Source organism: Bubalus kerabau, chromosome 18 (genome assembly GCF_029407905.1).
Source record: "Bubalus kerabau isolate K-KA32 ecotype Philippines breed swamp buffalo chromosome 18, PCC_UOA_SB_1v2, whole genome shotgun sequence".
Classification (NCBI taxonomy): domain Eukaryota; kingdom Metazoa; phylum Chordata; class Mammalia; order Artiodactyla; family Bovidae; genus Bubalus; species Bubalus kerabau.
This window is the reverse complement of record NC_073641.1, coordinates 8,634,764-8,662,432: the sequence shown is the minus strand read 5'-3', so window position 1 is coordinate 8,662,432 and position 27,669 is coordinate 8,634,764. Positions and strand designations below refer to the sequence as shown.

The 27,669-nt window shown below is 37.8% G+C and overlaps 1 protein-coding gene across 6 annotated transcripts in view; it reads right to left on the bottom strand.

Moving 5' to 3' along the window:
- GFM2 (GTP dependent ribosome recycling factor mitochondrial 2) overlaps positions 1 to 27,669 on the bottom strand; it is a 53,727-nt gene that overhangs the window by 13,005 nt on the left and 13,053 nt on the right. For 3 of the 6 annotated variants that reach the window (XR_008704890.1, XM_055554878.1, XM_055554876.1), the window contains exons 6-17: positions 26,012 to 26,137; positions 25,216 to 25,304; positions 20,331 to 20,419; positions 18,582 to 18,642; positions 18,136 to 18,315; positions 14,062 to 14,142; positions 12,608 to 12,756; positions 11,031 to 11,171; positions 10,842 to 10,941; positions 9,630 to 9,819; positions 8,082 to 8,158; positions 1,832 to 1,970 (exon numbers count right to left, since the gene is read on the bottom strand). Coding sequence is in view for 5 of the 6 variants with exons in the window: in XM_055554878.1 (XP_055410853.1) it covers positions 1,832 to 1,970; positions 8,082 to 8,158; positions 9,630 to 9,819; positions 10,842 to 10,941; positions 11,031 to 11,171; positions 12,608 to 12,756; positions 14,062 to 14,142; positions 18,136 to 18,315; positions 18,582 to 18,642; positions 20,331 to 20,419; positions 25,216 to 25,304; positions 26,012 to 26,137 (1,422 nt within the window). In the remaining variant the exon portion in view is untranslated. Of the gene's footprint in view, positions 1 to 1,831; positions 1,971 to 6,601; positions 7,027 to 8,081; positions 8,159 to 9,629; positions 9,820 to 10,841; positions 10,942 to 11,030; positions 11,172 to 12,607; positions 12,757 to 14,061; positions 14,143 to 17,402; positions 17,869 to 18,135; positions 18,316 to 18,581; positions 18,643 to 20,330; positions 20,420 to 25,215; positions 25,305 to 26,011; positions 26,138 to 27,669 lie in introns of those variants that run through there. The other 3 variants (XM_055554880.1, XM_055554877.1, XM_055554879.1) reach the window with 3 other exon arrangements.

The following is a 27,669-nucleotide window of genomic DNA, read 5'->3' as shown; positions in this document are numbered from 1 at the left end:
CACAACCCCATCATTTTTTTGAACATTTCCTTTCTTTCTCAGATAACAGTCCATTGCTTATTTATTTTTGAAAGTTTCCTGTTTCTTACTAACACTTTTTAATCCCCTTTATTTCTTCAAAAATAATATTTTATATACTGTGTACATGGTAATTCCGGTATCAGAAGCCTTTGTTGGTCCGCCTGTGAGGTTTATTGTTTCTACTGCTTTTTTCTGCTCATTGTGCCTTTTCTCAAGGTTTTATGATTTTAAAACTTCAAAAAATATACTGTGAGTTCTTTTTACTTTGTGGGATCTTTGAGGCCTGGATTGAGGGTACATTTACCTAACGAGCCCTATGTTTGCTTTCTCAAGGCTCCTTGGTCTATCGCCAACCAAGAGGACTTCACACCAAGTTCTTCTTGGTTTGGAGTTTTACAGATTATACGGGTTCTATGAACGTAGGCTGAAAATGCCTATGGTTACAAATTCTCAGAAATTCTGCCCCTTTGCCAAAAGCCAGTCAGATAAGTTTCCTTGTCACCTTCTTTTATGGAGAAGACTTTCCATATTGCTTCCATAAGAATGTGGCCCTCAAGCAGTAGGTTAAATATGACCACAGATTTCTCCAGAATAGCTAGTGGCTTAGGTGCTGAGTTATTTTCCAAGATTCCTGTTCCACCTTCCTTTCTTTAACCTCTGGAAGTTTCCATCATATTCTAACCACTTCAGACATTTATATTTTCCAAGCATCTTGTTTTTCCAGATATAAAGTCCAGAAAGAGAAATCATCATGTCATTTGTCATCATGCCCCTACATCCTGCTCAATTTTTCAAGTTTCAAAGAAAAGTAATCACCTGGCCTATTTACAAACCACTGAAGTGCTTAAAAGTTCTTAGTTATGCTAAACATCTTTTTTCTATATTTTTTTCACAAACCTGTCCAAGTTTTCTTATTGTGGGGATGGGAATAGCTATCATGTTTTTTCACTTAAGGGAACCAAACTGAAAAGATCGTATGTAGAAAAAGCATGAATTCTTACATTTTGGCACAGAAATATAAAAACTTCAGTTTCCCAAGAATACCATCAGCACAAGATTACCATGTTTATTAGTGAAAATTATTTTCCACTCTACTTTTTTTCTTTTTAAAATTTTAAAATTATCTGTAATTTTGCTGAGATATAATTGACATACAGCACTGTAGGAGTTTAAGGTGTATAACATAAGGATTTAACTTACATAGATCATGAAAAAATTACCACAATTAGTTTGGTGAACATCTACCATCTCATATAGATACAACATTAAAGAAATAGAAAAAGATTTTTTCCTTTGTGATGAGAACTCTTAGGATATACTCTCTTAACTTTCACTTATAATGTACAGCAGTATTAATTATCTTTATCATGGTGTACAGCAAACCCCAGTACTTATTTATCTTATAACTGGAAGTTGGTACCATTTGACTGCCTTCTAATTCTACCTTCCCCACTCCCCATTTCCACTATTTTATGGAGTAAAAAACAGCACACCAATTTCAAATTCTTATACTCATTCTGGTATTGAGGACCAGGATGAGCTGTCTACTTCAATGGTTAATCCCACTGTGTACCTGTTTGATGAGTGGCTCAGCTAGTATATGTAATAAATGAGTGGCAAGAAATATGGCCGTGCCTAAAGCAAACAAATTCTAAAAAAACAAGAAAACACACATAAAACCTGTCCTCACTGATGGAAGACACTAGTGAATATAAACCCTGCTTTATGCAACTAAACTAAAAGATGCAGCAAACAGATCCTGGAGAGAAAGAAAGCAACAGGACCAGCAAATTCTAAATGTTGTATTTACCTGTGGCACGAACCGAATTTAGGATGGCCTCTCGGTATGCCACCTGGAGGGGCCCGAGATAGGTTTCTAGTCCATATTCCCTCTTGATTCGGTCATGAATTATTTCAATATGTAACTCCCCCATGCCACAAAGGACAGTCTGGGTAAAAGAGGAAGAAAACAAAACAAAGGTCAAGGAAAAATTGTTTATCACAAAACATTAAATAAAGGTATGATATCAATATATTTTATTTCCTATTACTTATAAACAAAATTTCTCCTGTATAAACAAAAATTTTTTCTGGCTCCTACATCAAAACACTGTTTTTAACTTCTCTGACTGTAAAAATAAATCAATTAAAAGTGAATCACAAGGAGTGGTCCAGTGACTACAATTCCACATTCCCAATGGAGGGGGCCTGGGTTTGATCACTGGTCGGGTAACTAGTCAGTGCTCGTGCCGCAAAGAAGATCCCATGTGCCACAACTAAGAGCCAGTGGAGCCAGTCTCTTACTCTGTGATGGTTGGGTTATTAGCTGGCTAAGTGGCATTCTAACCAGAACCATGCTTCCCAACCACAAAGCTAAGTGCTAGCCAACGGAATCTAAGTATCAATGATGTTGTCAACTTCTAGGTTATATCTTTTTTTTTTTGGATATCTTATATTTAATATAGCTTAGCCATTCAGTTTATATTGACAAATTTAGTTATATGTTAGGAGGGACAATCCATATACAAAAGAACTCAATAGCAAGCATATATTTTAATGGTTGATTAGTCAGGCAACAACGTCTGACTCAATTCTTTTCTTGTATTTTTTTTAGAAGATACTCCATTTGTAAATTCAAGTTTTGTTGCCCCTTTTTAGTCTTTTTGCTCAGTATTTTGAACACTTCCATTTTCTTCTTTTTTAGAACCTTTGAGCTTCTTCTCTGTCTTGTTTTCTCCTCTCAAATTGTTTCTTAGCAGCACGCTTAGCTTGTATCTGCTCATATTCTTCCTGTGCTTTTTGATTTGACGTTTTCTTTTTATTTTTCTTTGGAATATTAATGGAGTTTATTCTTATGCTACATGGTTCTTCTGGCTGAAGCTGCTCAGTGCTACAGTGTTCTTCAGACAAAGCCTGGTCATTGCTACCTTGGTCTTCTAGCAAAGGCTGATCAACTTGTTCTTCTGACAGAGGCTGGTCAGCTTTTCTAAGCTGCTTCCTGAGTCTTTCCTCTTCAGCTAAATAAAGATGTTTCAGATGATCAGGATACCAATCTGTGAAGGGGGATTCACTTGGGGTTTGAGACTTCTTTTCCCTCCGGAGTAATTTCTTATAAGTTTGATGAATCTTGAGTTTTCTTCGAAATGCAAAGCCTTGTCCTTCGCGAACACTCCCGCAAAGGCTTGCAGATGATTAGGTCGCCATGTTTTCCGTTTCACATTATTTCTGAATTCAACCGGTGAAACTCCTCCACGCGTACCCAACCCCCGTCTGCCCCCTTGCTGCCGGCCAAACGGGCGCCCTGGCACACCAACCTAGGTTATATCTTTAAGGATAAATAAAACCATTCTCTTAATGAAGATGTAGATAACTATCTTGAAACATGAATGAGGGCAACATCTTGTGAATGAGGGAAATAACCCCTGTCCCAAACACTCCCAATCACATGGCTATTTCCCAACCATCCTGGACACCTTAACCTTACAGTTTTGTGGGCAGTCAAAACTACTAGAGTAATATGACCCAGCAATCCCACTGCTGGGCATGCACACCAAGGAAACCAGAATTGAAAGAGACACGTGTACTCCAATGTTCATCGCAGCACTGTTTATAATAGCCAGGACAAGGAAGCAACCTAGATGTCCATCAGCAGACGAATGGATAAGAAGGCTGTGGTCAGATCAGATCAGATCAGTCGCTCAGTCGTGTCTGACTCTTTGCGACTCCATGAATCGCAGCACGCCAGGCCTCCCTGTCCAACACCAACTCCCGGAGTTCACTCAGAATCACGTCCATCGAGTCAGTGATGCCATCCAGCCATCTCATCCTCTGTCGTCCCCTTCTCCGCCTGCCCCCAATCCCTCCCAGCATCAGAGTCTTTTCCAATGAGTCAACTCTTCGCATCAGGTGGCCAAAGTACTGGAGTTTCAGCTTCAGCATCATTCCTTCCAAAGAAATCCCAGGGCTGATCTCCTTCAGAATGGAGAAGACTCTCAAGAGTCTTCTCCAACACCACAGTTCAAAAGCATCAATTCTTTGGCGCTCAGCCTTCTTCACAGTCCAACTCTCACATCCATACATGACCACAGGAAAAACCATAGCCTTGACTAGACGAACCTTTGTTGGCAAAGTAATGTCTCTGCTTTTGAATATGCTATCTAGGTTGGTCATAACTTTCCTTCCAAGGAGTAAGCGTCTTTTAATTTCATGGCTGCAGTCACCATCTGCAGTGATTTTGGAGCCCCCAAAAATAAAGTCTGACACTGTTTCCCCATCTATTTCCCATGAAGTGATGGGACCAGATGCCATGATCTTTGTTTTCTGAATGTTGAGTTTTAAGCCAACTTTTTCACTCTCCTCTTTCACTTTCATCAAGAGGCCTTTTAGTTCCTCTTTACTTTCTGCCATAAGGGTGGTGTCATCTGCATATCTGAGGTGATTGATATTTCTCCCGGCAATCTTGATTCCAGCTTGTGCTTCTTCCAGTCCAGCATTTCTCATGATGTACTCTGCATATAAGTTAAATAAACAGGGTGACAATATACAGCCTTGATGTATTCCTTTTCCTATTTGGAACCAGTCTGTCGTTCCATGTCCAGTTGTAACTGTTGCTTCCTGACCTCCATACAGATTTCTCAAGAGGCAGGTCAGGTGGTCTGGTATTCCCATTTCTTTCAGGGTTTTCCACTGTTTATTGTGATCCACACAGTCAAAGGCTTTGGCATAGTCAATAAAGCAGAAATAGATGTTTTTCTGGAACTCTCTTGCTTTTTCCATGATCCAGCGGATGTTGGCAATTTGATCTCTGGTTCCTCTGCCTTTTCTAAAACCAGCTTGAACATCAGGAAGTTCACAGTTCACGTTGCTGAAGTCTGGCTTGGAGAATTTTGAGCATTACTTTACTAGCGTGTGAGATGAGTGCAATTGTGCAGTAGTTTGAGCATTCTTTGGCATTGCCATTCTTTGGGATTGGAATGAAAACTGACCTTTTCCAGTCCTGTGGCCACTGCTGAGTTTTCCAAATGTGCTGGCATATGGAGTGCAGCACTTTCACAGCATCATCTTTCAGGATTTGGAATAGCTCAACTGGAATTCCATCACCTCCACTAGCTTTGTTCGTAGTGATGCTTTCTAAGGCCCACTTGACTTCACATTCCAGGATGTCTGGCTCTAGGTGTGTGATCACACCATCGTGATTATCTTGGTCGTGAAGATCTTTTTTGTACAGCTCTTCTGTGCATTCTTGTCACCTCTTCTTAATGTCTTCTGCTTCTGTTAGGTCCATACCATTTCTGTCCTTTATCGAGCCCATCTTTGCATGAAATTTTCCTTTGGTATCTCTGATTTTCTTGAAGAGATCTCTAGTCTTTCCCATTCTGTTGTTTCCCTCTATTTCTTTGCATTGATCGCTGAGGAAGGCTTTCTTATCTCTTCTTGCTATTCTTCGGAACTCTGCATTCAGATGTTTATATCTTTCCTTTTCTCCTTTGCTTTTCGCTTCTCTTCTTTTCACAGCTATTTGTAAGCCATCCCCAGACAGCCATTTTGCTTTTTTGCATTTCTTTTCCATGGGGATGGTCTTGATCCCTGTCTCCTGTACAATGTCACGAACTTCAGTCCATAGTTCATCAGGCACTCTATCAGATCTAGGCCCTTAAATCTATTTCTCACTTCCACTGTATAATCATAAGGGATTTGATTTAGGTCATATCTGAATGGTCTAGTGGTTTTCCCTAGTTTCTTCAATTTATACATACACAATGGAGTATTACTCAGCCATTAAAAAGAATACATTTGAATCAGTTCTAATGAGGTGGATGAAACTGGAGCCTATTATACAGAGTGAAGCCAGAAAGAAAAACACCAATATGGTATACTAACCCATATATATGGAATTTAGAAAGATGGTAATAATAACCCTGTATGTGAGATAGCAAAAGAGACACAGATGTATAGAACAGTCTTTTGGACTCCATGGGAGAGGGTGAGGGTGGGATGGTTTGGAAGAATGGCATTGAAACATGTATATTATCATATGTGAAACAGATTGTCAGTCCAGGTTCGATGCATGATACAGGGTGCTTGGGGAGGAAGGTGGGAGGGGGGGTTCAGGATGGGGAATACATGTACACCTGTGGCGGATGCATGTCAATGTATGGCAAAACCAACACAATATTGTAAAATAAGTAGCCTCTAAAAAATAGATAAATAAATTTTTTAAAAAAATTAAAATAAATAAAAGCAGGCCATATTAAATTTAACAAAATTCAGATTATAACAACAATATGTGACTACTCATGTAATAAACAAAGAATAAAAAAAAACAAAAAACAAAAACCAAAACTACTAGAGTAGCTTGAACCTTTAAGTGACAGAGAAACTGACTTTTATCTTTTTTGAACCAATGTCATTTTGGGTCCTTGTTAGAATAGCCAAATTTGCATTAAAACATTAAAAAAAAACTCAAAAAAAAAAATAACACAAAAATAGTTATTCCTGAAGGTCTTTGTGTATGGGACAGTACGTGCAAGTAATCCTATTTGCCCCATTTTATTCATATACCATCTGTATAGTGAAGCATTAACTTTAAACTGAAAAGAGATCTGGCCCTTGCCTTTAGCTACTGGAAAGTTATCTCTAGGCCAAAATGCTCCCTGATAGAACTGTCTTTGCTTGTCTGGCGCCTCTGTCCACCAGACAGTCTAACAATGTGACTTATGAAACAGGCTTTGGAATAGCCATACCCATTCACAACCTAGAGAGTGAAGGTAGTAGCCCAAACCTACAGGAGGCACGAGAGATTAAATGTCAACCACATAGGCAGTATGTGATTACGTTCCAACAGAATCTCTGGACATCGAAGGCTTAGGTGAGCTTCCCTGGCTGGCAGTACTCCACAGAGTCAAGAGGATGAAGAGGGCTTTGCATTTAGAACTCTCCCAGACTTTGCCCTATGTGTCTCTTCCTTGGCTGTTTCTGATTTGTTTCCTTTCAGTGTAAAAAAAGCTGTAAGAAACAATAAAAGACTATTTGGTGTATGACTGTGATACTTTAATATAAAGTTAAAAAAGTAAATTATTTGGAAGGAAGCAAGTTGTTGAATAATACAAATAGAATGACTAGCTATATATCTGTACATATATATTTAGAAATATGTATATATATACTATGCTCTATAACATAGCATGGCAGAAAAATGGATGTTCAGAAAAGTGTGAAAGGCTATTCACTGATTATCTGTGTAGAACAGGATGAAAAGATTGAAAGGGAGACTTTAATTCTTTACTTTGTCCACTTGCGTGTTATTTGCTATTTTTTAAAAAATTTGTATTGGTGGTTTTTAAATAAAAAGTTTCTATTGCAATTGCTGTTACAGCCTTCAGAATCAATTAAACTAAGCTGCTACATCATTTAGTTGGCATTTAGGAAAAAAAAGTACTCCACATTTTTCAGATTAACTAAAATGAGTTTATCCTTTTTACAGACACATTTATAATCTTTTAAAGGAACTTTTTCTCCATATTTTATATAAACTCTACTCTGCCTCCCTAAAAAGAAGATGTAGAATGAACATGTGTTCTTCTGCTATACCATAATACACAGTGCAGTCCTGTACCTACTTTAGACTCTATTTCCTCCCATACTGTTGGCCGCAATCTGTCACTTCTCACCCATTTTATGTGTGTTATCATCATTAAAAGTATCTTTGCATCCTCCCTTTAGTAAATGGTTTCTGTAAGTTTTAGCATAAGAGGCTCAGAGTGTTGTCTTGGGGTTGAAAGATTTATTTCAAAATTTCACATAAGGCTGTGTTCTGGAAGATAAAAATGTTGGAGAGTAGTTTATATAAGTAAGGTATAATCATGCTGAGGAATTAAGGAGAATTTAGCTTGACAGTAAAAATAATAATCAGAAATTTATGAGAGAGCCAAAGTAGAAGGCCCTTTCTTTCAGGTACATGGACAAATCAATGTTTTAGACAAATGCACTTAAACACTCTCTTGCACACAAACAAACATTATTATTGAAAGATTTGGGGAATTATATAATAATATGCATACTTGTCCAGAATCAGGATCTAGCTTCACTTTCAAACTGGGATCTTCACGCTGAAGGCATTTCAATGCATGATCCAAATCTAGAGGATAAACAATAACTGTTACCTTTACATTTTATTTTTTAAGATAAGGTACTACAATAACAGTTATTTCACATGGCCAGAAATGTTTTGTAGAGAATTAAAAAAAGTGACAAGACAGTGATGGGAGGTTACTTGAGATTGAATGACCTGCAGAGACCTTTCCAGGATGATTTAGATGAAGACATAAACCAAAAAGAATGTTGTTTTAAGTAAAATCCCAGAGAAAAAGAATTCCAGATAGAGGAAATAAATGGCTGTGCAAGGAATGGTTTCTACTGAAGAAATAAGAAGGCCATTGTAGCTGGATAATGGTAGACAAAAGAGCAGCATCAGATGAGGAGATGTGTGACAGAGATCAATCACATCATGAAAGGTTTGAAGGCCATGGTGAAGTCTGGATTTGCACTGGGAAGCCACTGAAAGGTTTTACATGGGACAGTAACATCATCTGATTATACTCTGCAAAGATTAAGAAGCTAACAAAAAAGCCTTCAGAAACAAATACAAAGGAAGCTAAATTATATCATGAATAGAGATGCTAATGTGCCCACTCTACGATGAATGATCACACCAAAGAAGAATACAGCTGACCCTTGAATAACATGGATTTGATGCAGGTCTTCTTATATATGGAGTCAGATATGGAGGAACCAGGTACAGGAAGGGCCAAGTATAATTTCAACATTCAGAAAACTAAGATCATGGCATCTGGTCCCATCACTTCATGGCAAATAGATGGAGAAACAATGGAAACAGTGAGAGACTTTATTTTCTTGGACTCCAAAATCACTGCAGATGGTGAGTACAGCCATGAAATTAGAAGACACTTGCTCTTTGGAAGAAAAGCTATGACCAACCTAGACAGCATATTAAAAAGCAGAGACATTACTGTGCCAACAAAGGTCCATCTAGCCAAAGCTATGGTTTTTCCAGTAGTAATGTATGGATGTGAGAGTTGGACTATAGAGAAAGCTGAGCACCAAAGAAGTGATGCTTTTGAACTGTGGTGTTGGAGAGGACACTTGAGAGTCCCACGCACAGCAAGGAGATAAACTAGTCAATCCTAAAGGAAATCAGTCCTGAATATCCATTGGAAGGCCTGATGCTGAAGCTGAAACTCCAATACTCTGGCCACCTGATGTGAAGAACTGACTCACTGGAAAAGACCCTGATACTGGGAAAGATGGAAAGCAGGAGGAGAAGGGGACAACAGAGGATGAGATGTTTGGATGGTATCACAATTCGATGGACATGAGTTTGGGCAAACTCTGGGAGTTGGTAATGAACAGGGAAGGCTGATGTGCTGCAGTCCATGGGGTCACGAACAGCTGGACATGACTGAGCGACTGAACTGAAATGCTAAACTCAACGACATAAAATAACATGAAAAACCTTTTGAAGTAAAATGTAACTATTTTATCTAAATTGTCAGAGCACTAATTAATTGATGCACCAAGATTATTTGTACCTGGCTGCTTAGCCATTGATGGAGGTTCTATGGTACAGAAAAAAACAGGTTCTGGAATCTCCACGCCAGCCAATAAAAGCCTCTCTGCTTCACTGTTTTCTTTCTGCTTCTTTTCTCCCTCCCTTTTGGCTCGACGAGACGCAGCTAATGCGCTGGACCTGGATGAGACAATGGTGTCCCCGGTAGCAGTCTGCAAGCAAACAAGACGCATGAACACAACAGGCAAGCACTCAGCTTCCACCAAAAACCATGAAAACCAAAGAAAAATTCAGTGTAGCACTTTATCTTCATCAAAACCTAAAAGAGACAAATTCACTAAGCTTATTATAACTGTACATTCGTAAAGCTAATTCAACTTATAGACAAATTCTATCCAAAACACTACTGTTAAACATTACTATTGTTAGTAAATTCTAACAATAAAACACTCCTGGAGGAGGACAACAATAAAACACACATACAAAAAAAAATACATTTAAAAATTCATCTGGCAAATCAAATTTATCTTTGAGCAAGAGAGAGAAAAATTCTTGCCCTTACAAGACTTCATTGGGAAAATATCTTCAGTTTTTACATAATCAGTTATAAAGTTAAACTTTCTGAAGTTACCAAGATAGCAAAAAACCTAATGAGAATAACACTATCTAATATAAAGTTGAGAGAAGGCAATGGCACCCCACTCTAGTACTGTTGCCCAGAAAATCCCATGGACCGAGGAGCCTGGTAGGCTGCAGTCCATGGGGTCGCTAAGAGTCAGACACAACTGAGCGACTTTACTTTCACTTTCCACTTTCATGCATTGGAGAAGGAAATGGCAACCCACTCTAGTGTCCTTGACTGGAGATCCCATGGACGGAGAAGCCTAGTAGGCTGCAGTTCATGGGGTCGCAAAGAGTCGGACACGACTGAAGCGACTTAGTAGTAGCAGTAATATAAACTTAAACATAAATATGTATCCATAAATAATGTATTTATTTTACTTGAATTTGAAATTTATATAAAGACAATCCATAGTGTTTATAGCATTCTATAATTTATTTTTCTCTGTATTAAATGTTTGAGATTTGACTATGTTGATGAATGTACTACAATATTCATTATTCCACTACTGATAGCTTTTGGATTGTTTATGGGTTTTTGCTATGACAAAATACATACTTTTAATTAAACATATAAGCTGTTATTTCCTACAGAAACCATTTGGTCACTTACATGTTTAAGCCCAACAGTCAAAGCAATGTTACCAGCAGTCAGTAAAGGGATTTCTATATGTTGGTCGGCAAATGGCAAAAGTAGACGACTTATCCTCTCCCTGTAAAACCATGATTCATGTTAGTAAAAGTACAAAGAAATGAGTTTAGAAATAAGAAGTTTTAGAAAATAACCTAGGCTTCTACTTACGTGCAGTTTCCATTAATATTATGGATGGCTGTTTGCGGTTTTATCATGCCTGAGTATATGCGCATAAAAACCAGTGGGCCTCGCTGCTTGTCATGGAGGACTTTAAATGCCAGGGCACATAAGTCACCCTTATACCATTGCCTAAAAATTAAGGAGAAATTCCAGAAAAGCCTTTAAAATATACCTCCTATATATCTACATAGGATATCTGATAAGATCAGAATCACTGCATAAACTTAACCTTCATGTCCTCTAAAGATTACTCTTATCTTCTAATTTAGCAACCCAGGACAATTAAATAATGTATTCTGTACCTCTCTTCCTCCACTGGACTAGATTACTTACTGGAGATCTTACCATTAATGCTTCAAAACTGGAAAAAAAACCAAACAAAAAAATGGATTCTCTTCCAAATACTACTTCTGTTAGTAAATAATTCTTGCCGAGACATCCCTCCTCAAAAAATACACCTAGGATTATCACACCACTTCTTAAAACCCCATAAAGGATAAACAAGAAGGTACTTTTCAATTACTGCTTTCACTCTCTCCTCCCACTTTTTCTTCAGCTGCATAGCCATATAAACCTACACTATAAACTTGAACTTGTTTACAACACCAACACTTACAGAATGATGTCCTTAAATTGGTGTTCACTGAGAGGTTTCAAAAAGTCTGAATTTGTCTCAAACTGCCAAATTTTGTGCATAGGTACATTTTTCTGAGGAAAAAGCTCCATATTTTCATTAGTTTCAAAGGAGTCCATGACTTAGGAGATTAGACACTTCTAATAGAAGTGTCTATTGAGCTTCTCTTATTCCTGTTCTCTTCAAATTTTATCTAACAAGTCCTTATATAGAGAGTTGATCATATACTAGGAACTGTTCTATGTGCTTTATAAATATTAGCTCATTTATTCTAGTGTCAATCTTATGAGATAAATCCCATTTTCTGCATTTTACAGATGAGAGGTTAAGCAACTTGGAAGACCTAGATTTAAATTCAAGTAGTACACAGTCCATGCTCATCATCACATTGCCATAATGCCTCTCCAATACAGAGATGAAAAGTGACTCAGATTCCAGTTAACAGGATTAAAGTCTACCTCCGTCTGCCATTATGCACAAAGCTCACTTAGATTTTAGAGGATTTACTGCCAAGGACAAAGCTGTTAGGCTCAAGAGCAGTAAAACAACAGACCTTTCCTTACAGTCACAAAATATTTTGAGCTTACGGAAAATCTTGAAATCCATAATAAATATAAATATATCTATAGCATATTTATCAAACACCCCCAGTGTACTACTTCTTTTTTTCAGACTAAGATGGAAGGGTCAACAGCAAAGAAGTCACACATTCTTAGCGCCGTCTTCAAGACAGCAGGTTACAAGAGATGATGACAAACATCCCTTTCAAGTAAAACTTACAATGACTCTACATTATATTGTCTACAGTGATATTCTTCATCAATGTTATTCAGAAACTGTGATTCAACTACCATTTTTAAAAAATAAGACCTATCTGTCTACCTATCTTTTCAAGTCTGTAAGATTTTAATCTATGTACTTCTATACTCACAGAAATTCATAGTTGCGTTCTTCCGGTGAAGGCAAGTACATAGTAATAGCGTCTAATAAGGGCTGGACCCCTTTGTTTTTCAGGGCACTTCCACAAAGCACAGGCACTGCTGTCTGAGCCAGTGTTACTCTGTGTATTGCAGCTTGTAGCTATAAAGCAGAGATATAAATGTTTTATGTGTAGTATTTTGGTCTCCACCAAAATATCTCAGAATCAGATGACTTCTCTAACTAACCATGTAAATTATTACTCCTCAGCACACTACCATCATTCTTTATGGCCTTATTCTTTATTTTTCATTGTAAATAACATTAATCACTATCTGGTATATTAGATATATATTTATTAGTTTACTGTCTGTCCCCCCATCCACTAGAATGTAAAAATCTATATAAGCATTATAGCAAATCCCATAATATCACTAAATCACCAAAAACTGGAAAAGTGCCTAAAATAGGTGAATAAAAATATTTCTTGAAAAAGTCAATTACTTGTAATTTAACCTTGATAGTCTACTAGAAGAACTTGTTAGAAATTAGAAATATAAATTCCAGTTTCTTCAAATGAATTAAATCCACATTAAATAAAATCCAAGGCAAAATGAGGTGTACCAAAGTTAGAAACAACTTTTAAAAGATCACAAAAATCAAGAAAAGCTTAGATGTCTTTGCAAGCTATTGATACGAGGAATGGTGGCTCAACTTCATTCTATATTGTAAACTCTTTGAAAACAGAAATCATATTATGTGACTATATGGTATAGTAAACATCAAATCTAACCATTCAAATACTAAACAAGAAAAAAATTCAAACTTATAGCATTTCATGCAAAAGAAAAAACATTTTTTACACCTCTAACTTCTAATGGCTCAAAATTAATCTACAGATCTTGTGTTTTTCGTTAATTCTTTCCATGAAAAATAACCAAGCAAATTTGCTGGGCTCATCCTGAAGTCAACTTAAAAAACATTTCCACTTAAACACTGTTCATGGGAGAAGGTTCCTGGCAGAAAAAACCAAAAAGACCTTGAATAAATCTGTCATAATTCAAATACAATTCTCTGGTTTGATGTATTTCATAAGAAAGCCAGAAAAAAAAAAAAAAAAAACCTGGGAAGATCTAGAATAAGTTTCCACTAACAATTAAAACAGATTAGAAAAAATGTCCTGAGAAAAATGACCATTATAGTAGTCTGAAAGATCAGTAAATTAAAAAAAAAAAAAAAAAAACAAATTTCTATCTGTGATTTCCCTACTACTACTTAGTGAAAGGATCACAGTGAAAGGAAAAGGATACAGAAAATGAACAATGTTCTCTAATTTTTAACAGTGTTCTAATTTTTAAGTCGGCATTTTCTAATGATATCCAAGGTTTAAAAAAAAAACTACAACAGTCATCAAACCACATCCAAATAGTAAAACTTGGTCAGAAGTAAATGATTAATAAAATTTACCTTTTCAGCTGGTAGCAAATCAAAATTCTCACTAAATTCTCCTAAAACTAAGTCAGCAAATTCATCATCCAAATCTGCAACCTGTAAGGAAAGGCTTTAGTTCTATAACTTGCATTCATTATCACAACTATAGGTCTACACACCATAAACATAAATATTTCAAGACAATTACACAATCCAACTTATCCAGGCTAAGGAACTCATCACATCTTCTAGAGATTTTCTTTCAAAGGAAAGAGACTGAAAACTGAAGATATGAGCTCATGAGTTTTCTAAACTCATGGGAAGCAGAGCCTTTTGATAAAGCACCTCAATACAGTACTACCTACTCAGAGTACTCAAGAGAAATAAGAGAAAACTGACGATTGATAGCCAGAGACAATATACACAATGGACTGCTGTTTAAAATAGATCTGGAGGGGACGCCCCTGGCAGCTCAGTGGTAAGAACTCTGTTATTACAATTCAGGGGGCGTGGGTTTGATCCCTGGTTGGGAAAATAACATACCACATGCTATGCTGTGTGACCAAAGTAAATAAATCGATAAACAGATTTGGGGTCCTAGTTCATAAAAGTTTCATTTGGTAATCCTCTGATATTTTGAATGTTCATCATATCTTCTAAGTAAAAGAATACATCTTGTTTATAATTCGTCACTGAGGGAATAAATTTAAATTGAGAGGGTCACGGTATCATTTCAATAATAAAAACATAAATAACCTCATTCATATGTTTCCTAATCATTTGCCTATGTGACAGGAGAATTCGGCTGATAATAAAATTAACAAGAGAGTTTCAATGAGAAGCCTCCGCACTGCAAGCGTGGCCCCTGCTCACCCAACTAGAGGAAGCCTGCGTGCGACAGTGAAGGCTCAGTGCCGGCAAACACAGATTTTAAAGAAGAAAAGAAAAAAGTATGTCACCTCTTTCTCTTGGTTACCCATGGAGATAATACTAGGACTTATCCCATGAGGCTACTGTGAAATTTAAATAACCAATTCAAACTACGCTTCCAGAACATATAGTAAGTATATAATATTCTTTTAATTGCTGTTCACCTTTGGAACACATCAAGTTGATTCTAGTTGCACTTATCTTATTCTCTTATTAAAAACTTTTTAACTGTGGTAAAATATAACTAACATAAAATTACCATTGTAGCCATCTCTAAGTGAATCGTGTTAAATATATTCCCCACCGTCATAAAACTAATCTCCAAAACATTTTCATGTCACAAAACCAAAACTCTATATCCATGAAACAAACTCTTTCTCATTCTCCCTTCCCCCCAGCTCCTGGTTAATTATCATTCTACTTCCTGTCTCTATAAAGCTGAGGACTCTAGATATTTCATATAAGTGATATTCTACAGTATTTGTCTTTTTGTGATTGGCTTATTTCAATTAGCATAATGGCCTCAAAGTTCATCTATGTTGTAGCATATGTCAGAATTTCCTTGTTAAGGCTGAATAATATTCTACTGTGTATATAGTACATTTTATCCACTCACCTGCTGAAGAATACTTGGATTGCTCTCACTTTTTGGCTGTGTGAAAAATGCTGCCAAGAAGAAGGATGTACAAATAGCTCGAGAGCTTGCTTTCAATTTGTTTGGACATATACCCAGAAGTGGAATTGCTAACACATATGGTAATTCTGTTTTCAATTCTCTGAGGAACCACACTACTGTTTTCCATAGTAGTTGAATCATTTTAATTCCCCAAACAGTGCACAAGGGTTACAATTTCTCCCCATTCTTGACAACTCTTTTTTTTTTATTGTAGCTATCCTAGCTGGTGTGATATGCTGTTATTCTCTAATTCTATACATATGTATGTATTCCTTATAATGAATACTTTATTACTATCTACTGATGGTCATCTCAAATTTTCCTTATTTTCATTATAAACCCATGTTCTGGAACACTGAGAGATATACATGCAAGTGTAATTTGGCTCCTCAACTATATTACAAAATCCTTCTTAGGTTTACTGATAGGTAGAGGGGTGTGTGTGTGTACTGACAGGTAGAGGTGTGTGTGTGTGTACTGATAGGCAGAGGTGTGTGTGTATGTGTGTACTGACAGGTAGAGGGGTGCATGTGTGTGTATGTGTACTGATAGGTAGAGGGGTGTGTGTGTGTGTGTGTGTGTGTACTGATAGGCAGAGGTGTGTGTGTGTGTGTGTGTGTGTGTGTGTGTGTGTACTGATAGGTAGAGGGGTGCGTGTGTGTGTGTGTGTGTGTGTGTGTGTACTGATAGGTAGAGGGGTGCGTGTGTGTGTGTGTGTACTGATAGGTAGAGGGGTGCGTGTGTGTGTGTGTATGTGTGTACTGATAGGTAGAGGGGTACGTGTATGTATGTGAACTGATAGGCAGAGGTGTGTGTGTGTGTGTGTGTGTGTGTGTACTGATAGGCAGAGGTGTGTGTGTGTGTGTGTGTTGATAGAGGGGTGTGTGTGTGTGTGTGTGTGTGTACTGACAGGCAGAGGGGTGTGTGTGTGTTTGTGTACTGATAGGTAGAGGGGTGTGTGTGTACTGATAGGTAGAGGGGTGTGTGTGTGTGTGTGTGTGTACTGATAGGGGTGTGTGTGTGTGTGTGTGTGTGTACTGATAGGCAGAGGTGTGTGTGTATATGTACTGACAGGCAGAGGTGTATATGTGTGTGTTTGTGTACTGATAGGTAGAGGGGTGTGTGTGTGTGTACTGATAGGTAGAGGTTTGTGTGTGTGTGTGTACTAATAGGCAGAGGTGTGTGTGTGTGTGTGTTTGTGTACTGATAGGTAGAGGTGTGTGTGTGTGTGTGTGTGTACTGATAGGTAGAGGTGTGTGTGTGCACACATGCTCATGCTTAGTCGCTCAGTCACGTCTGACTCTTTGCAACTCCATCAACAGTAGTCCGCCAGGCTCCTCCATGGGGATTCTCCAGGCAAGGTTTGAACCCAGGTCTCTCGCATTGCAGGCGGATTCTTTACCATCTGAGCCACCAGGGAAACCCTGATAGCTCTTTGGTACAAGTCGAAACACCTCAGAGGGGAACCAGTTATATACCTAATTATTGATTCCACTTGTATTCTTTTTATGCCCCCTCCACCTCAAATTAGAGAGTATAGGAAAAACAGGTAAGAGCTCTAGCTCTAACTAAGACAGTCTGGGTTCAGATTCCCGTTCTGCTGCTCATTAGCTATATGACAACTTATTAAAGCACTCTAAGCTTTCCTCACCTATAAAATGGAAATACTATATAGGACATCTGCTAATGTAAAAAAGATGATACTCTTTGACCCAGCAATTCCACTCCTGTATTTAGCAAATTCTTGCAATGTGTACAAAGGGATACATACCAAGATGTTCACAGAAACACTGCTCACAACAACAAAAAAAGAGGAAACAACCTCAAGTCCATTCACAGGAGAACAGACAATAAACTGTAGGATAATATTATACTGGAACACTATAGAAGACTGAAAAGGAATGAAGTGTAACCACACGTCACACATGAATGAATCTCCAACATGTTGAAAAACGTAATAAAATACAAATATCATTTCATTTAAGTGAAAGTAGCTCAGTTGTGTCTGATTCTTTGCGACCCCATGGATTATACAGTCCGTGGAATTCCCCAGGCTAGAATACTGGCGTGGGTAGGCTTTCCCTTCTCCAGGGGATCTTCCCAACCCAGGGATCAAACCCAGGTCTCCTGCATTGCAGGCGGATTCTATACCAGCTGAGCCATAAGGGAAGCCCCATTTCATTTAAGTAAAATTCAAAAACATGCAAAATGAGGTATATATCTGTAGTAAACTATAAAGTAAAGCAAATGAAAGATAAATACTGCAATCAAGATGGTGGGAGGGGGTAGATGATTAGTGGAAGGGAGAGAGAACAGGAAGTAGCACACAGAGACTCAAGAGTATTGCTAATATTCTGCTTCTTAAGCTGGGTGGTGATTACACAGGTGTTCACAGTATTATACTTTATATATTCTATATGCAAATTTAGATGAAATGTCACAGTAAACATTTTTTAAAGTTTCTAAATATTTAAGCAATTTTAAGCTCAAAGTATTTACTTTACTTGTTCAATTAAGGCATTCCTTGCTTCTGTTGTTTCTTTCAGCAATTTAGGATCACTCATTTTCAAGAGGGGTTTTCTCTCAAAGTCTTTTCCATCATCTGAATTGGGATTCCAAAGAAGTTTTTCTTTACCTACTACATCCACCACTCCTTTGAAAGCTTTGCCTTCACCAATTGGTAACTATAAGTTAGAGACAGACAAACATTTTATTAAATGATCACTAGAACTCAATTAAAACTATACTGGTGATAAAACTTCCCCCACTCACTCCCAAATGTCTCTTATCATCATTATCATAATCGAAATCTATTTTTACTTATATCCTAACTTCTTCCAAAAGGATTTGAGATAGCTTCAAAAATGTATATAATACCACCACAATAAACTGATAAGGAAACTAAGAAGGATCTGTTCATATTAATTAAACCAAATATTAATCAGCCAACCTGTAAAAGCAAAGGTTTTGCCTTCAGCTTCTCTCTGATGCTTTCAACTGCGTAGTTAAAACTGTAAAATAATTAAAAATGTTAAGATTCTTAAAATAGGATTTAAGAATGTTCCAAAAAATTATAACCCTAAATTGCTCCTAATGTTCACCATTTAACATTTTTCCACAGGACATCTTGTCTAATCTTTTAATGTTAATTTCAGACTAACAGTCCCTGGAGAAGGGAATGGCAACCCACTCCAGTACTCTTGCCTGGAGAATTACATGGACAGAGGAGCCTGGCAGGCTACAATCCATGGGATCACAAAGAGTCAGACACGACTGAGTGACTAATACTTTCACTTTTCAGATAAAAGTGATTAAGAATCTATCATAATTCTGCCACACGTGTATTTAGGGCATTTTATTATTATGAGCTTCATTTAACTAAAGTTTGAGGTTAAGATTAAATGAATTGATCAAAGTCACACAGAATAAATTAGAGTTAAGATTCAAATGCAAGATTTATGATTACAAGTCAAAGATTCTTTCTTCTAACAAATATCAATACATTTGTTATCACACATGACTACCCACTTTCTTCCAAGAGCCAGCCTGATTTTTCTATACTTTTATCTCAGGCATTCTTCATATCATATGCTATACTGTTCATTTCTGTGCTAACACTAGGGCTGGCTGCCTACGAAACACATGCCATCTTTGGCATGAGGGCTGATTCATACACACATGCAGATCATTCTGGTCCCAATGTCTTTGAGCAGCAACCTAGTATCCAGGCATCTCCCTCCCATCATTACAGGTTCTGTCAGTCAGTACAGGCAGTACTTCTATCAACCTCAAGGAACTCCAAACAGAAAATGGTCAGAACTTTAGTCTAGCACATTTTGAAGGTTGCTGTGCTTTTACTCATCAAGATGCAAGTCCTTTAAACCAGCAGCCTTAGAATTACTATACAGAGTGACAGAAACACAAAGCATACCTGTGTGGTATTAGAAGAGACATGGTTTATGGTTTCTGTCACTCTCACACCACAGATCAGGACTGCTCCCTTTCACATTTCCCCAGAATCATCAGAATTCTTAATTCTTGCCCTTTCACATTTTCTCCAAATCCTTCATACATTCTTGACTGACTGAGTTCTGTTCTCAGAATAACGTATCCATTTAGGATTACCACTCTAAGTCTGCAGAATTACCACTACATCTCAGCACTAACTGGTTTGCTCTATATGCGGGTCCCAAAACACCTATGTTCTCCTTCCTTGTTTCTTTTCATTGAGAGCATTTTACCCAGTAGCTAAAGAAAATCAGGGGACAAGGAAGAACATCATTCACTGAGGCAACTACAGGAAACAATTCTCTACCCTCTACCCTTAGCAATGACAGGAGCACCATTCAGCAATACAAGGACTCAGCCATACAACTCTAAATAGAGCCAGTGGAATCAGAAAACATCACTCTGTCAGGAGCCTAAAAAATAGGATAAAGCCTCTCTACCTTAGAATCAGAGCGCTTCATCATCCATCAGCTCTCTATTAATCCCACATTGTTACTTTATCTATTAGCTGCTTTGAATTTTTTTTAAATGGGATTGAATTGTGATACCATGGAATAGGTACCATGGATTGAATTGGGATACCATGGAATAGATTATATTCTATAGGGAATAGCTGTTTCTAAATTATAGTGCATTAAAAGCTCAAATAATATTCTTACTTTGATAAGCCAAAGAAACACATTTTAAATACCTCGCTCCAATTTTGTCCATCTTGTTTAAAAAACAGATTCGAGGTACCTTGTGCTTATCAGCTTGCCTCCATACTGTAAGAGTTTGTGCCTAAAGCAAAGATAAGGAAAAAAACACATATTTGACAAAAACAACTGTTACTACACATGAAATAAGCAGACACCAGCCTGTACTATAATGGAACTGAGCCCTATTCTAGCATAGCTAGTACCACTGCACATATACCTCTGGACCCACATTAACACTGTCAGGTTAAAACAGCTAAGAAAATGATCAAGTATGACTGAAGATTATGCTTCCAACCGAGAATACTTTGGGTGAACCAGGATGCAAAACAAAGGAAATGAACAACTGAGAAGTACTGGGAGTCACAGAAAGAGGACTTAACCAAGAATCACAAGAGCTTCTTTGGCGTCACCTTACTTGGTAACAATCATACTTGGTAACATCATATAATACTGAACTCATCAGTTTTCTGATCTGTGCAATATGGACTTTTGCCTTAATTAATTCAGACAGTTGTAATGTGAAAAGAACAAATAGGAATGTACTATAAAATGCTACTATGACAAAAATCAAGTATTTTTACTGTGAATGTTTGAATACTCATGTAAACTGAAGAAAATTTAAGGAGGGGAAAGGAAGCCAACACCTGTATTTCTAAGTCACAATTCTCATATGCTTTTTTATTTGGCTTCTTTTAATTCTACTTTCTGTACGTGTTTAAATATAAACAGTTTGCCTAGTGGAGAAGGCAATGGCACCCCACTCCAGTACTCTTGCCTTGACAATCCCAGGGACAGAGGAGCCTGGTAGGATGTAGTCCATGGGGTTGCTAAGAGTCGGACACGACTGAGTGACTTCACTTTCACTTTTTACTTTCATGCATTGGAGAAGGAAATGGCAACCCACTCTAGTGTTCTTGCCTGGAGAATCCCAGGGATGGGGGAGCCTGGTGGGCTGCCGTCTATGGGGTCGCACAGAGTTGGACACAACTGAAGCGACTTAGCAGCAGTGTAGAGTCTAGACTTTTAAAAACCTAATGTGCTGACATTGTTAAAATAGAAACCAGTTTGTCATTTGTTTTATTAGGTAAAACTTAATATACAATAAAATACAGCTACCCCCTGAACAACACAGGGATTAGGGTGCAAACCTCTGCAAAGTCAAAAGTCCACTTATAACTTTACAGTTGGCCTTCCTTATCTGCAGTTCTGCATCTGCAGATCCAACCAACCATGGCTTATGGAGTCTGAAGCGCCTATTTAGTGGAAAAAACAATCCACTTGTAAGCAGACCCGTGAAGTTCAAACCCATGCTGTTTGAGGGTCAACTGTATACAGATTTTAAGAGTACAGTTCAATGAATTTTGATAAATGTGTATACTTCTTTAACTACTACCCCAATGAAGAGATAGAACACATAGAACATTAGAGACTTCTATGTCCCAAGATTCATTCTGCCTGTTATTGAACCTCATATAAATAGCACAGCATCTTTCACCCAATATAATGTTTTTGACACTCATTCCCATTGTTGCATATACTGGTTAATTTTTACTGCTAAATTCCTCTGTATAAAGCCTGGCATGCTACAACAGTCCACGGGGTCACTAAGAGTTGGACACGACTGGGTGACTGAACAACAACAAGGACAAGTGTATACTTAATTTTACAAGAAACTGCCAAATAGTCTTCCACTGTGGGTATTTTACAGTCCCACCAACAATGTGTAAAAGTTCCAATTACTACACATCCTCAACCAAGATTTGCCATCATTCTTTTTAATTTTAGCTATTCTTGTGGGTATGAAATGATCATTATAATTTTAATCTGCATTTCCCTAATGACCAATGAAACTGAGCATCTTTTCATGTGCTCACTGACCATTCACCTGCTTCTTTGGTGAAGTATCCTTGATTCAAGTCCTTTGTCTTTTTTTCTTTTTAAACTGGGTTGTTAGGTTTTATTGGGTTATTACTGACATGCAGTTCTTCTAGATACGAGTCCTTGGTCACACACATGTACTGCGAAAATTTCAGTACATACTTCCAAGACAATAATACTCTCTACATAATCAGATGTTATTGCACTCTGGAAGTTTAGCATTCTTACAGTATTTTATCTAGCATTATACATCTTTTGCACAGTCTAAGGCTTGCTTTTGTTTGTTTTTTTAAGTTTCAAACATGTAATTTTGATGAGGTCCAATGAATCATTTTGTTTTCTGTTTCCTGTGTCTTCTCTAAGAAATTGTTAACTGGTGGTAACAATTTTTATGTGGGTTGGAGGGGGGAATATATATTATAAATTTCCCAAGAAACAAAACATATTAAGAAATAAAACTCTCATCACTCCACCTGCCAGCTAAAAGCTCATCTACTATTTTAGCAAATAGCCTCCTGCATCACAAATTCGGAAACTTCCTACTAAGCATATTTCAATCTTGTAAATAATGTAATCTATCTGAATGATTAAGTGTCAAATGCCTGTAAAGAATTATAATGATAGGAAGGATGCAACCACTAGGAAATGAAGTGACTCAAAGAAATACAAATAATAGTGTATAATCAACCTCAGACCTCAGTGCCAGGCTTTATATTAAGCAAATATCACTGTCTGTCAGGGGTCCTCAGGTGGACAGACAATAACTGTTTTATTTCCCCTCCAACTTTTCATTTGAAACACTTCAAATCTATAAAAAAGGGGAAAGAACAGTACAATAAATATCCATGTACTCTTCATTCACCTAGATTTACTAAATATTAACATTTTGTTACACTTGCCTTTTTTCTCTATATATATAAACACGTGCCTCTGTACACATTATGTGTGTGGTGGGTGTGAAAATGTGCCACTTGAAACTACTATGTAGAGCACAATTAACTGATGGTCCCAACTGTTAGCCTTCTAGATCAACACCATGTTCTTCCAAGGGGCCCCTTCTTGGGGCCTAGCTGTTCCCAGCTAATGACTGAGTTCAGCAGAGTAATAATGTAGGTCTATTCCCACAAGACATGGGTTCCTCTAACAGGTGACTTTGTCTTGAAGACTCCCCAGAGTATAGTCAAACTCTTTTGTAACTCTGCTATAGCCTGAGACTCTTCCTCCCGAATCCCCCTTCCTACCCCTCTCCTTCACAGGTGTAAGCCTGTCCTGTGGTCTGAACACCCTCTGCCACTTCTCTTTCTCCTTTTTTATTCCCCCCAATAAATATCTTCTACATCTAATCCCATCTTGGCACCCAAACTAAAACCGTGTGTATCTGTGGGTGGATGGGAGCTGAGCCATGAGATCACATTGCAGATCCTAAATACTTCAGCATGCATTTCCTAAGGATAAGGACATTCTCCTACGTAATCAGTTATGAAGACCACATTCAGGGAAATTTAAGTTGACATTTAAAAAAAATTTTCTGGCTGTACCTTGTGGCATGGGGGATCTTAGTTTTCACCAGGGATAGAACCCATGCTCCCTGCATTGGAATGACAGAGTCTCAACCACTGGACCAGCAGGGAAGTCCCCTGATACACTACTTTAATATATATACTTCATATTCAAATTTCTGATTTTCCCAAAGATGTCCTTTGTAACCTTTTTGATCCAGGATTCCACTGACAAGGATATGTTACATTTAGTCTTCCTGTCTCTTTAGAATCCTGTAATCTAGAACAGTTTCCCAGCTCCCTCCAACCCCAATCATTCATTTTCCTTATGTTTTTTCCTTATATTTTTCCTCTCAATTTCTGAAAAGCCTTGGCCCGCTGTTTTGAAGAACGACTTTCAATTTAGATTTGTTAGTCTATTTTCTCACACTATGAGCCAAACATTTTTGCCAGAAAACAATACCCTTCTTAGTGCCTCACATCAGGAGGCCCATGGTGTCGATTTGCCCCATTTTGGGGTACGCTGATTTTGATCCCTTAATTAAGATACTACTTTTAATAATCTTAAGAAGAATTAATATGGTTCTATATTCAAGGTAAAGCCAATCTTGAGATGACAAAACAAATAAAATAACAGCTAAAGAAAACCTAACAGACCCCAGGAGCAATAATTTAAGGATTATTGCTATCATTTTCAGGATTTATTCAAAGAGATTTACATTAAGTTTTAGGAGAAAATACGTCATGTGTTGCTCATATTTCTGCATGTTTTATCAGGGGAGGCACTGACTGCCTTTGTTCCAGACTATCTTTTTAGACTTTGTATAGTGAACAGTTTAGAGACAGCAGCTAGTGTCTCCTTCCAGAGCGAAAGGTAGGTAGGCTTACAACCCTGGAAGACACTGTATCCCTTCAGAGCAGAGAGCAGGCGTGTCTACTGCCCACTATACAACACCCGCGTTCTATAAGCACAGCTCCACTGCACATGCAGCTGTCACCTGACCTCTCTTTAGTCACCCTAAGGGAATTAGGGCTTGAGGAATCAGCACAATGAAATGTTGATACTCTGGATATTGCTATTTTGGTGACTAATATGGTCTTTCATCCTTGACTCAGGAATCTTATGTCTTCTGCCAGAATCCATAAAGCTATGGCAGACTAATTTGTTAGCTTGAGAGTAAGAATCCAGCTCTTCTCAAAACCAACTTCCATTATTTCCTACAGAAAAGTAAACTTTACTTTCCTTTTACTCTGAAGTACATGAGATCACATCTCAATATTAAATTCCAAATTATTCTAAATTCTTTTCATCATAATTGGACTTATATGAGCTTACCAAAGAAAGGGTTATAATACCATCAATTTGAGCTTATGAAATAAACGGCTATAATAGTATCAATTTCAGCTTACCAAATAAAGGGTTATAGTTAAATCAATCTGATGCATTCTACTTTTTTAAAAAAATCATACTTTCTACCTTTACTTTGGCAATATTTTTTACCTCTACACCGGCAGAGGCATCAAACACGGCCACTGCACCATCTAACACTCTCAGGCAGCGCTCAACCTCCAAGGTAAAATCCACATGACCTAAGAAAAAGATGAGAAATATAACACCTAAAATCTTTAAACCACAACCACCACCACATGATCCAGCAATCCCACTTTTGGGTTTACACCCAAAAGAACTGAAAGGATAATTTCAAAGAGATATTTACACTTCCATGTTCAGAAGGGCACTATTCACAATAACCAAGAGGTGGAAGCAACCCAAATATTCATCAATTTTTTGTATTCAAATATTCACCATATATTTCTGTATATACACAAAATTTTGTATGTATACCATAATGTCTTCCTTATGGGCAATGGAATACTACATAGTCTTCCAAAGGAAGGAAGTACTGTCACAGGCTACAATACAGATGAACCCTACAAAGTTTTGCTAAGTGAAATAAGCCTGTCACAAAAGGACAAATAGTGTACAATTCTATTATAAGCAGTATCTTAAGCAGTCAGTCTTACAGATCTAGAAAGTAGAATGGTGGTTACCAGAGGTCAGTCAAGGGGACAAAGAAGAGAAGCTGCTTAAGGGTACAGAGTCTCAGTTCAAAAAAATGAAAAAGTTCTGGAGATCTATTTCACAATAATGTGAACAATCTTAATCTACTGAACGGTACACTTAAAATTATTAAGATGGTGAATTTTACATGTTTTTTACCACAATTAAACACACACACAAATAAAAAAATCTCAAAACAATGTAGCACCTCTGCACTGCTGAAACAGCACTATACCTGGTGTATCAATAAGATTGATTCTGTACCCCTTCCAATCAAATGTGACAGCAGCTGACTGAATAGTTATGCCTCGTTCTCGCTCTTGAGCCATGAAATCTGTCACTGTGTCTCCATCATCAACATCTAGCCAGGAAAAGAAATGACATAGTTAGGCTTAAAAGCAAGTGTATTTTATAGGCCTTTGATTTCTACCTAACATAGTTCAATATGCTCTAAGAAAAACTGTTCATAATATAATTGATTTAATATTTAAGATCCTTAAGCCTTTTCTAAATTAAGCATCATTCTAGAAAAGGTTTTTTTAGCAGATGAGAAAATACAGCAGTGGCCACAGGACTGGAAAAGGTCAGTTTTCATTCCAATCCCAAAGAAAGGCAATGCCAAAGAATGCTCAAACTACTGCACAATTGCACTCATCTCACACACTAGTAAAGTAATGATCAAAATTCTCCAAGCCACGCTTCAGCAATACATGAACCACAAACTTCCAGATGTTCAAGCTGGTTTTAGAAAAGGCAGAGATCAAATTGCCAACATCCGCTGGATCATCAAAAAAGCAGGAGAGTTCCAGAAAAACATCTATTTCTGCTTTATTGACTATGCCAAAGCCTTTGACTGTGTGGATTACAATAAACTGTGGAAAATTCTGAAAGAGATGGGAATACCAGAACACCTGAACTGCCTCTTGAGAAACCTACATGCAGGTCAGGAAGCAACAGTTAGAACTGGACATGGAACAACAGACTGGTTCCAAATAGGGAAAGGAGTACGTCAAGGCTGTATATTGTCACCCTGCTTATTTAACTTCCATGCAGAGTACATCATGAGAAACGCTGGGCTGGATGAAGCACAAGCTGAAATCGAGATTGCTGGGAGCAATATCAATAACCTCAGATATGCAGATGACACCACCCTTATGGCAGAAAGTGAAGAGGAACTAAAAAGCCTCTTGATGCAAGTGAAAGAGGAGAATGAAAAAGTTGGCTTAAAGCTCAACATTCAGAAAACTAAGATCATGGCATCTGGTCCCATCACTTAATGGCAAATAGATGGGGAAACAGTAGAAACAGTGTCAGACTTTATATTTTTGGGCTCCAAAATCACTGCAGATGGTGACTGCAACCATGAAATTAAAAGACGCTTATTCCTTGGAAGGAAAGTTATAACCAACCTAGATAGCATATTCAAAAGCAGAGACATTACTTTGCCAATAAAGGTCTGTCTAGACAAGGCTATGGTTTTCCCAGTGGTCATGTATGGATGTGAGAGTTCGACTGTGAAGAAGGCTGAGCACCGAAGAATTGATGCTTTTGAACTGTGGTGTTGGAGAAGACTCTTGAGAGTCCCTTGGACTGCAAGGAGATCCAACCAGTCCATTCTGAAGGAGATCAGTCCTGGGTGTTCATTGGAAGGACTGATGCTAAAGCTGAAACTCCAATACTTTGGCTACCTCATGCGAAGAGTTGACTCATTGGAAAAGACCCTGATGCTAGGAGGGATTGGGGGCAGGAGGAGAAGGGGATGACAGAGGATGAGATGGCTGGATGGCATCACCGACTCGATGGACATGAGTTTGAGTGAACTCTGGGAGATAGTGATGGACAGGGAGGCCTGGCGTGCTGCAATTCATGGGGTCGCAAAGAGTCGGACATGAC